General features: G+C 45.7%; 1 protein-coding gene across 2 annotated transcripts; it reads right to left on the bottom strand.

The window, feature by feature from the left end:
* Nucleotides 1-6,071: 6,071 nt before the first annotated feature.
* Fxyd4 (FXYD domain containing ion transport regulator 4) lies at nt 6,072-9,810 on the bottom strand. 2 transcript variants are annotated; one of them, XM_028753449.1, is made up of 9 exons: nt 9,770-9,810; nt 9,227-9,269; nt 8,328-8,396; nt 7,621-7,653; nt 7,483-7,506; nt 6,934-7,008; nt 6,823-6,859; nt 6,346-6,383; nt 6,072-6,262 (listed from the first exon to the last, which is right to left on the bottom strand). In XM_028753449.1, the coding sequence occupies exons 3-9, from the start codon at nt 8,365-8,367 to the stop codon at nt 6,243-6,245; spliced, it is 267 nt and encodes an 88-aa protein (XP_028609282.1). In that variant the 5' UTR covers nt 8,368-8,396; nt 9,227-9,269; nt 9,770-9,810; the 3' UTR covers nt 6,072-6,242. The 2 variants fall into 2 exon arrangements, with proteins under 2 accessions (XP_028609282.1, XP_028609284.1); XM_028753451.1 differs by having other exon boundaries at nt 8,328-8,393.
* Between the last annotated feature and the right edge of the window lie 4,658 nt (nt 9,811-14,468).

The following is a 14,468-nucleotide window of genomic DNA, read 5'->3' as shown; positions in this document are numbered from 1 at the left end:
TCATCTTTGTTTATTGAGGAAGCCATGTACCCTGTAAGAGACACTTTTGAATTAGCTCCAAGTGATTGTCCCCTCTTAAAAGTAATGTTCAGGGTTTTTTTTTTTTTTAATTTTTTGTTTCATCCACATGTATATACCTCCTGTCTGGTACTTGTGAGCCTCCGAGTGAATGCTGGGAGTCACTCATTCTTTACAAGAAGTGTTCATGAACATGGAGCCAAATGTGCTCATATTTCTACTTGCCAGCTTCTGCATGCCAGTTATTAATAAAGTGTGGAAGTTGGTTCTGGATGTGTTTGAAGGACTGAACTTGGCAACATGAGCCTTTGCCTCCTGAACAGTCTTCCCAACTCAGAAAGTATCCAAAGTGTGACCCTAAATTCTATCCGAAGGCTTCGATACTGCTTACAAAGAATTGGTGCTTTCAGAATTTTCACTGATTGCTTCTTAGAGCTAGGAACCACTGTTAGTGACTAGTGGTGGAGATCCTGGCACACAACACAGCATGTGGGGGAGATAGTATAACATAATTTCTCCAATATGTCAATTAGGTCCCAGTTGCTGAAGGTTTTAGCACCTTGAAATGGTGCCACCAGCTCCCCAAACATTCAACTCGAGATCTCTTGATGGATTCAGGTCATTTACACACTGCTCAGGGTGCACTAGATTGATATACTCACTGGATTTAGGAATCAAGGATTGTATACCCATGACCTGACTGGTAGAGGCTGGATGAACTCAGGTTTCAAGCTTTATCAGGAAAACCATTCAGTTTCTTGAAGAAAGGAGTTGGTTAGTGTAAAGCTAATCTGGCTTCCTGTCTGTAAACCTGCTCAAATAGCCATGGTCAGTCATTGGCCATAGTTACTGTTGAAGGGGAAAAAAAAGCTGTTTTGTTTTCAGTTTTTAGACACTGTCTCACAGTGTCTCCCTGTCTGTAGACTATGCTAAGCCTTGAACTCTCACCTGCCTCTGCTTCTCAAGTACATGGGATTTGTATCACCATTAATTGCATCACACAGCACTGGAGCAAAAAAAAAAAATCTAAATGTTCAGTCTTCGTTAAATGTGTTAGTCTGTGGTCAGCACAATGTAGATTTTACAAGATACAGGTAAAACTACTGCATATTGTGCTGGGCATGTATCCCTGTTAGAGGGCTGTCTAGTGTGTGTAAGGCTTTGTGTTCATTCCTAGCACTGAGGTGAAAAAATCTTAACAGCTTTTAAATTTGCTAGCATATTTTGAGTTGTGGAGAGAGCTGGTTTTACGCTTGAAAACATAATCTAGTTACTTGAAGGCCTACAAGGGTTTTCTGAGTGTTGTTTACCAGCCCATGCTAACTTCAAACTCTGGCTTGATCTTGAACTCCCAATCCTGCTTCTACCTCCCAAGTGTTGAGATTACAGACATGTGGCACAATGCTCAATTTACACTATTTAAAAAATACTTTGTGTTCTGTTTGGATGTGAGTGCAGGTACACATATGCCATGGTAGGTTAAGTGGAGAACAACTGTTTGTTCTGGCTTTCTACCTTGTTGAGGCAGCTCTCTTATTCTGCTGTGGCTAGCTGGCCCTTGAGCTTTCAGCCATTATGTCTCCACCTTTCATCTCTGTAGATTGGCTCCTAAGATCAAACTCTGCTCTTTAGGTCTGTTGGGCCAGGGCTTTTACCCACTGAGCTGTTTTCCTGGCTCTGTTTAATGTTTTATCCTTTATCTGTGGTCGATAGCTTCTGGCTTTTGTTTTGAGTTTTTAGACACCGTCTTCACTGTGTATCCTTGGCTGTCCTAGAACTTTGCAGACCAGGCTGGTCTTGAACTCTCAACCTGCCTCTGCTTCTGAGGTACATGGGATTTGTACCACCATGCCTGGCCAAATGAGTTTTTATTTGTTCCGGTTTGTTTTTGTTTTCATTTGAAAATATCTTTGTAGAAAATTTCTTAGGCTCTTAGTATCTTAGTATCTTTCAGTACTTGCCTTTTTTGTTTTTGACACAAGATTTCAGCTATAATCTAGCCTGGTACCCAGACTATTTTTTCCCCATTCTTAGAATCTGAGATTGTAGGCATGAGCTACCATTCCTGCCAATTTGCTTTTTTAAAATTCTTTTTTAGTTGGACAAATGGTATATCAGATTATTTTTATTATTTTCCTTGGATTCCTAGGCTACATGAAACGAAACCTTGACTCTAAAGAAACAAAAATAGATGTCAGAAAATCTTCAACTTCTGTCTTAGGGTTTTACTACCGTGAACAGACACCATGACCAAGACAACTTTTGTAAAGAACAACATTCAATTGGGACTGGCTTACAGATTCAGAGGCTCTGTTTGGGTGGGAGAATGGCAGTATCTAGGGAGACATGGTGCAGGTGGAGCTGAGAGTTCTGCATCATCTGAAGGCTGCTAGGAAAAGACTGGCTTTCAGGCAGCTAGGATGAGGGTCTTAAATCCCACACCCACAGTGACACACTCCCAACAGAGTCACACCTAATAGTGCCACTCCCTGGACTGAGTATATACAAACCACAACATCACACTATACAAAACTTGAACATTACAGAGACATCTCAGGCAGAAGGTAAGTTTTTGACTCATCTATAAGTAATGAAGCTTATAGGTTGGATTAAACCAACTGATTGTTCCTTTGTACCTGAGAGTAGGCTTATTAACTTGTGTCCAGAACTCAGGCTGAGGATGTGTGGCTGCTAAGAACTTTACCAGACCTGGTCAGAAAACATGTTCAGAGTTAGTTCTGTCTCTAATAGGTTGTGTGATATATCACACAGATACCTGCTCACCCCAGACGGATCCCACCGCAGACCAAAGTTGTGCCAAAGTCCAAGTTGTTGGATCAGATGTTTTCTCCTTACAGGTATAGGTAAGGGGGTACTCACAGGAATAGGATGCCTCAATGCAAGCCCACCTCATTTCTCCTTGTGTGTGTGTATGTGGTGGTCATGTGAGTGCAGATGCATACATATTCATGCATGTCAGAAGTTAGTGTCTTGACCACTCTTCACCTAGTTTTTTGGAACATTATCTCACAATCTGGAGCTCATCAATTCAGCTAGGCTGACCAGAGAGTTCTTACGGATCCACCTGCTCAATCCAACCATTATCCTTAGGGTTATAGTTATACATTGCAGTGCTTGGCTTTTAAATAAGAGCTGGTGATCAGTGCTCAAGTCTTCACCAAAAAAGCCATTTTCCCCAGCCTCTTGATTTTTGAGAGAATCTTCCTTTGTAACTTTGACTGGTCTGACTTTCACTAGGCCAGGCTGGCCTCAAACTTGGTATGATCCTCTTGCATATGCTTTCCAGGTGCAGAAGTCGTAGGTGCTTGCCCATCACACTTGTATTTATTTGTTGTATATTAAGTACTGTAGTTTTAGCGCTAGGCTGGGCCGGGGGCTGTCATAGCATGCTCAACGGCTTCCGGTATATCTCAATATCTCTCTAGCATATGCATGGCCCTGGGTTTCATACCCAGAACAGTAAAACCAGATGTAGTGGCACTTGACTGTAACTTCAGCACTCAGAAGATCAAGAATTCAAGAGGCTACAGGAGACTCTGCCCCAAGAAAATATAATCTGCAACATCACTAATAAGTAGACAGGACATAATTACGAAACAAGCATAGTCACTGGGCTGTCTCTGGAACAGTCCCAAGTCTCAGAAGAAGCAAGAGTGCTTTAGAAACGGTTAGGAACAGGACTTCCTGGGTTTGAGAAGCTGTACTTGTTAGCATGGCTTTTGTGTAAATCAGGACAGATAGTGTAGTGGTTCTGAGCCTTCCTGATGCTGACCCTTTAGTGCAGTTTCTCATGTTGTAATGACTCCTAACCGTAAAATCATTTTTTTGTTGCTTTTTCACAACTGTGATTTTGCTATTATGAAGAGTCATAATGCAAATATCTTTCTGATAGTCTTAGGCAACTCCTGTGATAGGGTCAGTGGTTTGGGGGTTGAAACCCACAGGTTTAAGAAAGACTGGGATGGTAGAATCCCTATTTCTTAGGTTGTTAAGAAACTGAATTGGGCAGGCAGTGGTGGCACATGCCTATTAATCCCAGCACTTGAGAGGCAGAGACAGGCAGATTTCTGAGTTCGAGGCCAACCTGGTCTACAGAGGTTGAGTTCCAGGACAGCCAGGGCTACACAGAGAAACCCTGTCTTGAAAAACCGAGGATGAAGAGGGGAAGGAGCTGTAAAGTTGCCTCCTGCCAGGGGGCAATAGTCTAATGAGAACTTCCAGTGACATCACACAAAAGCTTGGGGAGAAGCAGTTCTCAACCTGAATAGCTTCTCAGAGGAGGAAAAGAAAGTGTTTGTTTGGTAGAGATCTTGCTGTCCAAGGCCCTGTAGAACACAGAATTGCCCTGGATGAGGGAACCAGGCATGCAAATGTCAAGGGCACAAAAATGACTTGGGCTGTGCCACTGTAAGAAATACTGCCATACTTGTGAGAAGATCCCAGCACGCCATCCACTTTGCAGCAGCACCCCCTGGAGCATCTCTCTGGAGCTAACAGCATCTCTAGACTTCTTGCCCCTGATCCTGCCCTTACAAAGGCAAGGTTCCATGTTCTTTCATAGACTGCCACCTATGCTACAGCACAGGTTTGTGATTTGGTACCATTTAATACTGTGATGAGAACCATATACAGGATGATTTGGCCTTGCACTTCAGAATTGTTGCTAATAGGAGTGGGTAACTGGATCTAATTTTTTTTTTTTTGGGGGGGGTTTGAGACACGGTTTCTCTGTGCAGCCCTGGCTGTCCTGGAACTCACTCTGTAGACCAGGCTGGCCTCGAACTCAGAAATCCGCCTGCCTCTGCCTCCCAAGTGCTGGGATTAAAGGCATGCGCCTGGATCTAAATTTTAAGAAACATTTTAAAGTTGAGTATATTGCTCAATTGGTAGAGCATTTAGCATTCCTGAGGCCCTGGGTTTGTGCTTTAGCGCCACATAAACCAATGTGATGGCCCTTGGGAGGTGAAGGCAAGAGGAATGGAGCTTCAAAGTCAAGGTTAGCCTGGGCCATGTTCAGTGTTTGGTAGCCTAAAAACAACACAGTTATGTGAGTTTTTGGCTACCACAAAGCAAATACAGGAAAAGCATTTCAGATGTGGGGTCTATGATAGCTTCTCCAAGCTGGATGTGTGGTCGGAAAGCTTGCATCTCCAGTCAAAGGGGCAAGAGCCTGTTATACTTAAATAGAATTGTGCGCAGCAGAGAGACAGACCTGTGGCCTGTCACTTGAGACTTAAACCTGCTTTGTCTGAGCAGGCTTTCACAAGGGCAGAAGAGCACCGCGAAACGCCTCAAGGGGGTGCTGCTGCAAAGCAGCTGTCATGCTGGGATCTTACAGGCATGGCAGTCATTTCTTACAGTGGCACAGCCCAGGTCATTTGTGCCCTTGACATTTGCATGCCCGGTTCCGTCATCCAGGACAATTCTGTGCCTCATTTTTCATACTTTTCTGAACCTGAAAGATGAAACTCAGATTTCTCTGGGTCTGATTCTGGGCCACTGCCTCCAGCTTCCTGACTTCTCCAAACACCCAGCGGAAACTCTACCCAAGAGTTTTGAGTTCTGGCTTTTGCTGCTCTCCCCTTATCACTGTTTTGAGACTGTTGGATGCACCTGCATCCCAGGACATCGGAGGTTTTCTATGTTTCGATCTGAGGGCTGTCCAAGAATTCCAGGGTGGATGGGTCAGTGAAGTCTCAGTGAGATGGGGTTCCAGAGCGACTAAGCCGTCATTCTAGGTTATATCACGTAGAGGCGAGCCATGTCATCAGAACTGCTCGGGTCTCTGGGCACAGATTCTAGTCTTTGGATAAAACATTGTGGTATCTTTTATTGGCAAGTTCATTTGTATTGCTGGACTTTAATCCATGGGAGAGCATTGGAGGCACACAGTAAATTAGGAGATTCTCAAAATAGGATGTAGCTGAGATTGAGCTTCCATATAAAAAGCCATAGGGACAGACAACTCATCAGGCATTCCCACAGCTTTGCTCTCCCCACACATCACAGAGGGGTCACAGGACCACAGAACAGAGCAGCAAGACCAGTTTAATATAAAGTCAGCTTTGGAACACCCTTCCTTCCCTGTCACTGAAGACTTAACAGTTTGCTCTAGGGAAGCCATCCTGGAGAGGAAGGTCTCCAGAGGGGAGACAAACGGCACTGTCGAAGAGCTTGCCTTCAAACTTGGTCCTGTGTTCAGTTCAGCAGGTACTGGCAGAGCCTGTGGAGAGGTGGGTCAGTTCTTCAGTGACCTCTTCCCTTTGGTACCCTATTACTCTCTCTTCCTGCATCCCACCAACTCACCTGGAGTGATGAGTGGAGTGCCTTTCTCAGGTAAGGAACTAGAGAGGAAACATGCAGATAAGCATCGAGGTCTTCTGTTTCCTCAGGGTTTCCCATGTCCCTCTCCAAGGGCATACTTTCCTTTTATGTATTTGAGTTTTTGAGACATGGTCTTATGTAGTAGCTGAGGCTAGTCTTGAGCTTGGTATGTAACCAAGGATGGCCTGCTGATCTCTCTACCCCTACCAAATGCTGAGATTACAGGTGTTTACTGCCAGGGGGTTACAAACACGAATACTCTTCTTCCATAGTGACTTTTAATATCAAAGGACGGAATTTTTCCTGATTTGGGGCCTTTGAGAGTTTATTTAATCTTCAAATAAATCCCACTTTTAGCCCAGTGAATAGACAGGGTGTAGTGGTTCTGTTGGCCTTAGAAAATTATCACCACATAGGTGTCCTCAGGCAAAGATACATACAACTTCGCCACTTGCTTACCTGGCTGTATGGTTGCGCCTACATTTGCACTTGCTACCTAGGAGGGGAAGAAGATAGATTCAGCCTGAGTCTGAGCCTTCCTTTCCCCACACTGCCAATCCCTCTACTCACTCAGGACCATGGCGATTCCAGCGACGCACAGGAGCCCTCCAAAGATCATTCCTCCCAGTTGCAGGCTCTCCCAGTCTGGGGGTGGGGGCAAAGAGAAGACATTGCCTCACAGTACCCTCACACATTCATTCAAGAGGTATTTATGGGGCTTGGGGTGTGGCTTTGTGGGGCACCTTTACAAGCACCCCCTTGTCCTATAAATAAGTGCTTGCCCACACGGCACTTAAATCCCAGGCAATGAAAAGGAGACCAAATGGGTTAATAGATACATCATGTAATAGTATCTCATGGGGACAAGTGCCATGAGAGACAAAGAAGTCAGACCTAGAGAAAGGAGAACAGGGGTCACTGGACCAACCCCACCTCCATGCCCTCAAGGCACCCTTTTTTTTTTTTAGCTCTTAATGAAGAACAGGGTTGATGCCCCACCCCACCTTGACTGCTGGGCTATGTACCGTCCTCATCAGTTGGCTTGGTTCAGAGATCTAACGCAGACAAGGATTGAGTGTGATGGGGTGGGAAGGGATGGGGGTTGGTGTCGGCTCTTACCATAGTAGAAGGGACTGTCTTTATCTGCAGTAAATGAAAAATAAGTAAACAAATACCCAAACTAGGAGACAGGATACAGGGTCTTAGAAGGGAATGCAGGCAGGTGGCACTTGAGGGTGTACAGTGCTGGGTACTCACCAACTGCATCATTGGCTTCCAAGGCAGGCAGACCTGGGTGAGAGAAGCAGAAATGGGTGTTTATCACACCGATGTCTAAAAAGCTAGCTGTCTAGAAGGATCTGCGAAGTGACCCTGACCCTAGTCCTACCAGATGCCAAGCAAGCCTTGGCTTTTTCAAATCATCCCGAGGCCCATGGCTTCCCATTCAGAGCCCTTTGTGTATCTTGTCCTTCTATTCTCGTGCTCTGAACCGGATGGTTGATTCTTTTTTGTTTGTTTTTTTGTTTGTTTGTTTGTTTGTTTGTTTTTCCGAGACAGGGTTTCTCTGTGCAGCCCTGGCTGTCCTGGAACTCACTCTGTAGACCAGGCTGGCCTCGAACTCAGAAATCCGCCTGCCTCTGCCTCCCAAGTGCTGGGATTAAAGGCCTGTGCCACCACCGCCCCATGGTTGATTCATTTTTAACCTTGTCTGAAAAGTGTTGGACAGAGCCAGGCTCTTTGCCTCTTAAAGAAACAAGCCAACTTTGATATGCATTGTCTGTTTTTCACAGTCCACTGACGCAGTAGCCGTTAAGCAACTTTTCAGTGTCCTCATTCCTCTTGTACTAGTGTTCTACGCAGCTGACAGTTTAAAGGTAAACACATTTATTGGGTAGCAGTCCTACTCTGGGGAGAGGCTGTCTAGTCTCCACTGCCTTGGTAGGCGGAGTGTATGGAGTGCTCACCTGCTAGCACCAGGAGAAAGGCACAGGTTATCCCCTCCATATCAGGGCCCAGGGCGAGGCTGCAGGCTGCTGGGTGAGATGCAGAATAGAGGCGATGGCTTGGGTCTGTGCTCTGTGACCTGCCACAGCTCACAGTAAGAGGCAGAACTTAAGAGGTGTGAAAATCAGGCATGTGAATCCCACATAGGCAAGCGCTGACCTTAAGAAAATCATGACTTTCCGTTTTCACATCTACAGATGGCACTGGTGATTACCTGGGTATGTGGATTGCTTGATTCCAGTTTCGTGTTCAGGACAGAACACCCTATAGTGACCACACTGGGCTTTGGGAAGAGCTCTATAAAGATACTATCATCTCTTCCACAGGAAGTAGGAATTCCCAAAGATAAAACCAAACGCTCAAAGTGAGATTCTGTTCTATGTAGGAGCTAGGCTTTCCTAGCCTGGTGTCAGGCCCAGACTCTTCCACTTGAAAAGATCTGGGCCTGTAGTAGTCTGGTGGAGTCCTAGATTATCTCAGAATTCAAGAACAGGGCTGGAGGGTGCAGTTCCAGCCTCCTCTTCTAGAGTTCGGAACTTTGCTCCAAGTAGCCCCAGATCTGCTCAGAGCATAGGTACCTGCTAGAAAGGTCTGCTGGTGTGAGAGACACAACCCCTTTCTCCTGTGAGTAGGTCCTACCCAGGGCCCCATTTACATTGTATGTAATACTCCTTGTGCAGCTGAGTTTAGGAAAGAAAAAGCTCCATCCCTTCTTTTTGTATAATGGTAGCTACAGGCTAGTGTCAAGGGTTCAGTTCTGAAGTCACAGTTACTGTCTACTATAGTGAACTCTGGTCTACTACTGAGATCACAGATCCAGCACCTACTGGTTGGGCTCAGTCCTCTCACATCCACTTACCAGGTGTGTGACTTAGTAGATAATATCTCTGTGATTCAGTGACCTATAAATAATGGCAACCTTGTAAATTACGGAGACAAAATTAAGGGAACTATGATATGCCAATCCTAAAAAATATACCTAGCCTAGAAAGCCTGCTACAGTATATATAAACCACATGGGCCTTTTGCCCTAAGATGGAAAACTGGATAAAAAAAAAAAAATCTCCTGCGTTTATGGTCTGGCCAGTCTCTGAAGCTGGTTTTCCTTTGCCCTTCATCTGTTTCTCTTACCCCTTCCCACAAAGCCACAGCTCCTGGATTATGTCGCATTTTCATTTTGCTTCTGCTAAAGGTTGGCTCTTACTTCCCCTAGTCCCGAACTCACTGCTACACAGTCATAAAGTCAGAACCCTCAAGGCCCAGAGAGGCCATCTCTGTTCTTACAATCCCCAAATAGTTGCTCACTTCTCAGAGTCCTAGAGTCAGCACCCACCACCCCTTCCTCAGAAGGTCTGGCGACCACCCCCTCCAAGGACTTAAGTCCTAGAGAATCTCTACTCACCCTGGAGATGACCCGAGCCAGGTGAGTGGTGCCGAGAGGAAAAGTCTGAGGACAGCCTGGGTGGGTTCTGCTCTTTAAACCCAGGGGCTCCGCCCTGAGCCACACACCAGCAGTCCGGAGGGAACTGGTCCTACCTCTTATGCTCCCGTAGGCAGCCCTCCCCACCTGCTCTTCAGGCCTTAGCTCACTCACCACACCCAGAGTAGAGCCAGTGCTGGGTCCTGGCTACTTAGAGCTAAGGAATGAGGGAGAGAAGGGAGAACTGTGACCACTGGATTTCAGTCCAGTCTTGAAAGAAAGCTCCAGGCTTGGTAAAATGGCTTAGAAGATAAAAATGCCTGTTACCAAGACTGATAACCTGAATTTGAGCCCAGAAACCACAGGGTAGAACGAAAGCTGACTCAGAAGTTATCTCTGATCTCTCCTCTCCCCTCTTTCTCTCCTCTCTCCCTCTTTCTCTCCTCTCCCCCTCACACACACACAGACACACACACACACTCACACGCCGCAGGGGTTCAGGGTTCTGGCTTTCTTGTGCTGTGTGGAATACCTTGGGGACAGTGAAGTAGATAATAGACCGGCAGCTGCACTGTTTTTATTTGAACCTGGTGTTCAGAGGGGTGGGGGCTGGGCCTGATAGGGACCTGTTGGTTCATTTTACCACCTTCTTGCTAGACCTGGGTACTCTGTGACTTGGGGACCCTACTTCAGCCTGGAATAAGAGACTTCCTGCCCCAGGTAGACTATTGCCTGCCTTACACAGAGGGAGGGACATTGCCAGGCAAAAGATAACCCACTTTGTCTGATGCTGGCCAGAATCATCCTACCATGCCTTGGATGACATTTAGCCTCTCTGTTCCTTTTCAAATGAGGGAAACTTGTCCCTGTCTAGGAGGTCACTGAAGAAGAGTTGAGGTTGTCTGTCCTGAGTACGTGGGAAAGGGCTGTTGAAGGATTCAATGGTTATTTTCTTTTTAATTTTGTGAATGTGGTGTTCTGCCTGCATGTATTGCATGTACTGTCTGAGTGCCTGGTGCCAGCAGAAGCCAGAAGAGTGTGTCAGATCCCCTGGAACTTGAGTTACAGTTGTGAGCAGGCATGTGGGTGCTGGGAATCGAACACAGGTCCTCTGGAAGAGTAGTCGGTGCTCTTAACTGCTGAGCCATCTCTCAGTAACCCTTCCTCCCCCAAGTACTTTTTTAAAAGAATGGAACACTTCACATACTTACATTTCATTATTTCATTACAGTTTATCATTTTTCTATTATTATTATTATTATTATTATTATTATTATTCCTTTTTGGAGACAGGGTTTCTCTGTGTGGCCTTGGCTATCCTGGAACTTGCTCTGTAGACCAGGCTTACCTTGAGATCCACCTGCCTCTGCCTCTGCTGGAATTAAAGGCGTGCGCCACCACCGCTCAGCGTTTTCTTTTTAGGTTGTCTTTTGTTTATTCTTTGACAATTTCTTAGGTACTTATGATGTATCTTGATCATATCCATCCAAACTCTGCCCTCTTGCTCCTTGTCTTCCTCAGCCTTCTCTTCTCTCTTGAGTTAGCACTGTGTGCTGGATTGTTGACTGATTTTGTTGGCTCCATCTTGTGCAGGTAAACACGCTGCAGTAAGTTCGTGCGTGCTGTGGCCATGTCGTGCCAGAGAGAGTTCATTTCCCCAATCCCCATCCTCCCACTCTTACCTTCTTTCCACTTCTCTTCCTCAGGGTTCAGAAGTCTCAGTTAAGGCTGAGCACCTTGCCAGGTGTGGTGCGTGCTTTTTATCCCAGTACTTGGGAAGCAGAGGCAGGAGGATCTCTGTGAGTTTTTAGGCCAGCCTGGCCTACATAGAAAGTTCTAGGACAGCCAGGGCTACATACATAGTAAGACACTGTCTTAACAACACAACACAACAAACCCACTAAACAAACAAAGGCTGAGTACTCTGGCGGTCACTTGGTCTCAGCCCTCTGACCAGTTAGGAGTCTGTGCTACCCGCTGACCACTGCAGAGAGACACTCCTCTGGGCAAGGTTGAGAGCAGCAGTGATCTATGGGTAGACACATGAATAGTCCGAATGTGGCTTGACAAACATCCATTTAAGCAAAACAACAGCAGTAGGTCCCTCCCAGAGCCCGTGACCTCTTGAGCCAGGGTTTTTGACCAGGTTTACAGTACAGTGCAGAGCAGGCCTTCAATCCAATTCAAACTCACTTTGGTTGCCCCGTGAACATCATGCCACTATCGCACGAGTGGGCACATCTTGGCAGGTTGATTTACAGCTGAAGGGCTGAACGCAGGGATGCCATGGATGGCTTTTCTCCCCAGCAGCCTGCAAAGCATCTTCTGGTCTTAGGAAATCTAGTCAGTAGGACACTTTTAGGTCAGTTCCAGTTTGATTTCTCTTTGTCCTGCAAGCATATTGTGTGGTGTCTTCAGCATTAGGGTCTTACTGCCAGGTTCTGCTGGGAAACCAAGAGCCAGCTTCACTAGCCTGTGTCGTTTGGGGGCCCCTGGGGCCTTCACTGACCTGTCACCCATGCCTGGTACCAAGACTTTCATTTGGTGTCAATCACTTTCCACCCATGTAGAGTATCAGCTCAAATTCCTGCTGTTTTTTAAATCGTGCCTTTTAAATATATTAGAAGGCAGTGGGTTTTCATAGGGTCGTTTTTATACGCCTTTACTTTTACCTTACCCGCCCTACCCCTTACCCCCTACTTCCTTCCTATATCTCCGGGTAAACGTTTAACTGCTAATATTCTCCTCTGCATCTTCATATCACATATGTTCTATCCCCTTAAGAACACTCTTCCCTTATCCCAGCACTTGGGAGGCAGAGGCAGGCGGATTTCTGAGTTCGAGGCCAGCCTGGTCTACAGAGTGAGTTCCAGGACAGCCAAGGCTACACAGAGAAACCCTGTCTCAAAAAACCAAAAAAAAAAAAAAAAAAAAAAAAAAAGAACACTCTTCCCTTCATGGGCCCTACAGACACTCTCTGTTAACCACATAAATCTAAAAATACAAAGCCAGGGATTCATATATGAAGGAGAACATACCTGCCATTTTTCTTTCTAGGCCCGGTGTATTAGTTTAGGTTTCTGTTGGTATGATAATGATCATGACCAAAACAACTCAATGAGGAAAGGGTTCAGCTTACACTTCCAGAGTCTGTTCCTGAAGGAAGTCAGGGCAGGAACCTGGAGGTGGGAACTGAAGCAAAGGCCATGGAAAAGTGCTTATTGGCTTATTCCTCGTGGCTTACTCATCCTGTATCAGTTCATTCTGTTTCTCTTCCTCCCTTCTTCCTCTTCCTCCTCCTTTTTTTCTTTTTTTTTTTGTTTTTTTGAGATGAAGTTTCCCTCTGTAGCCCTAGAACTTGCTCTGTAGACCAGGCTGGCCTTGAACTCAGAGATCTGCCTGCCTCTGACTCCCAAGTATTGGGATTAAAGGTGTGTGCAACCACTGCCTCACCCAGCCTTTTTTTGATACAGGGTTTTTCTATGTAGCCCTGGGTATCCTGGAACTCACTATGTAGATGTAGATCAGGCTGGCCTCAAATTCACAGAGATTTACCTGCCTTTGCTTCCTGAGTGCTGGGATTAAAGATGTGTGACACCCAACACTCAGGCTGTTTTCTCATATTACCCAGGACCACCTGGCCAGGGGTGATGTCAGGTTGTCTAGAAGTCAGTCTTATGGAGGCATTTTCTTCATTTCTCCTCAGATATGAAGCCATGTTCTCAATAAAGATCCCCTCTTCTCAGCTATGTCTAGGTTTATGTCAAATTGACAGAAAGCAATCAGCATACTTGTCTTAATTAGTATATTTTCCAGTCACATCCATTTCCCCTTAAATTTCACTTTCTCTTAAAGCTAAATAAAATTCCATTGTGTATGTGTCCCCTCTCTGCACCACCCACTGATCTTGCTGGCCTTCCAGGCAGGTTCTGTTCCCTAGCTATTGCAAATACGGTGGGAGCAAACATGTCTGTGCAGGTTTCTCTGTAGATGTGGGCTGCTTTGGCTATATTCTGAGGAACGGTATAACAGAACATGTGGTAGGTTTCTTTTCAGCATTTGGAGAAAGCTCCACAGTGACTTCCATAGTGGCTATACTGAGTTACAGCCCCCACTAAGAGCGACATTTCCCCCATCCTTGTTTCCCACATCCTTGCCAGTATTTGTTGTCATTTGTTTTGAAGATTTATTGATTTTGAAGATTTTATTCGTTTTTGTGTACAAGCTTGATTTGTCTCCATGTTTGTATGTGTCCACCTGAGTGCTCATAGAGATCAGAAGAGAGCATTAGGTCCCATGGAACTGGAGCTACGGATATTGTAAGCCACCACGTGGGGCTCGAACTGAACCTGGATCTTCTGCAAGAGCAGCAAGTTCTCTGCAGCCAGTCTTTTTCTTTCTTTCTTTCTTTCTTTCTTTCTTTCTTTCTTTCTTTCTTTCTTTCTTTCTTTCTTTCTTTCTTTCTTTCTCCTTCTTCTCCTTCTTCTCCTTCTTCTCCTTCTTCTCCTTCCTCCTCTCCTTCCTCCTCTCCTTCCTCCTCTCCTTCCTCCTCTCCTTCCTCCTCTCCTTCCTCCTCTCCTTCCTCCTCTCCTTCCTCCTCTCCTTCCTCCTCTCCTTCCTCCTCTCCTTCCTCCTCTCCTTCCTCCTCTCCTTCCTCCTCTCCTTCCTCCTCTCCTTCCTC

This window comes from Grammomys surdaster, unplaced genomic scaffold, assembly GCF_004785775.1.
Source record: "Grammomys surdaster isolate TR1022 unplaced genomic scaffold, NIH_TR_1.0 125950, whole genome shotgun sequence".
In the NCBI taxonomy this organism is placed as follows: Eukaryota; Metazoa; Chordata; class Mammalia; order Rodentia; family Muridae; genus Grammomys; species Grammomys surdaster.
This window is presented reverse-complemented; position numbering and strand designations above follow the sequence as displayed.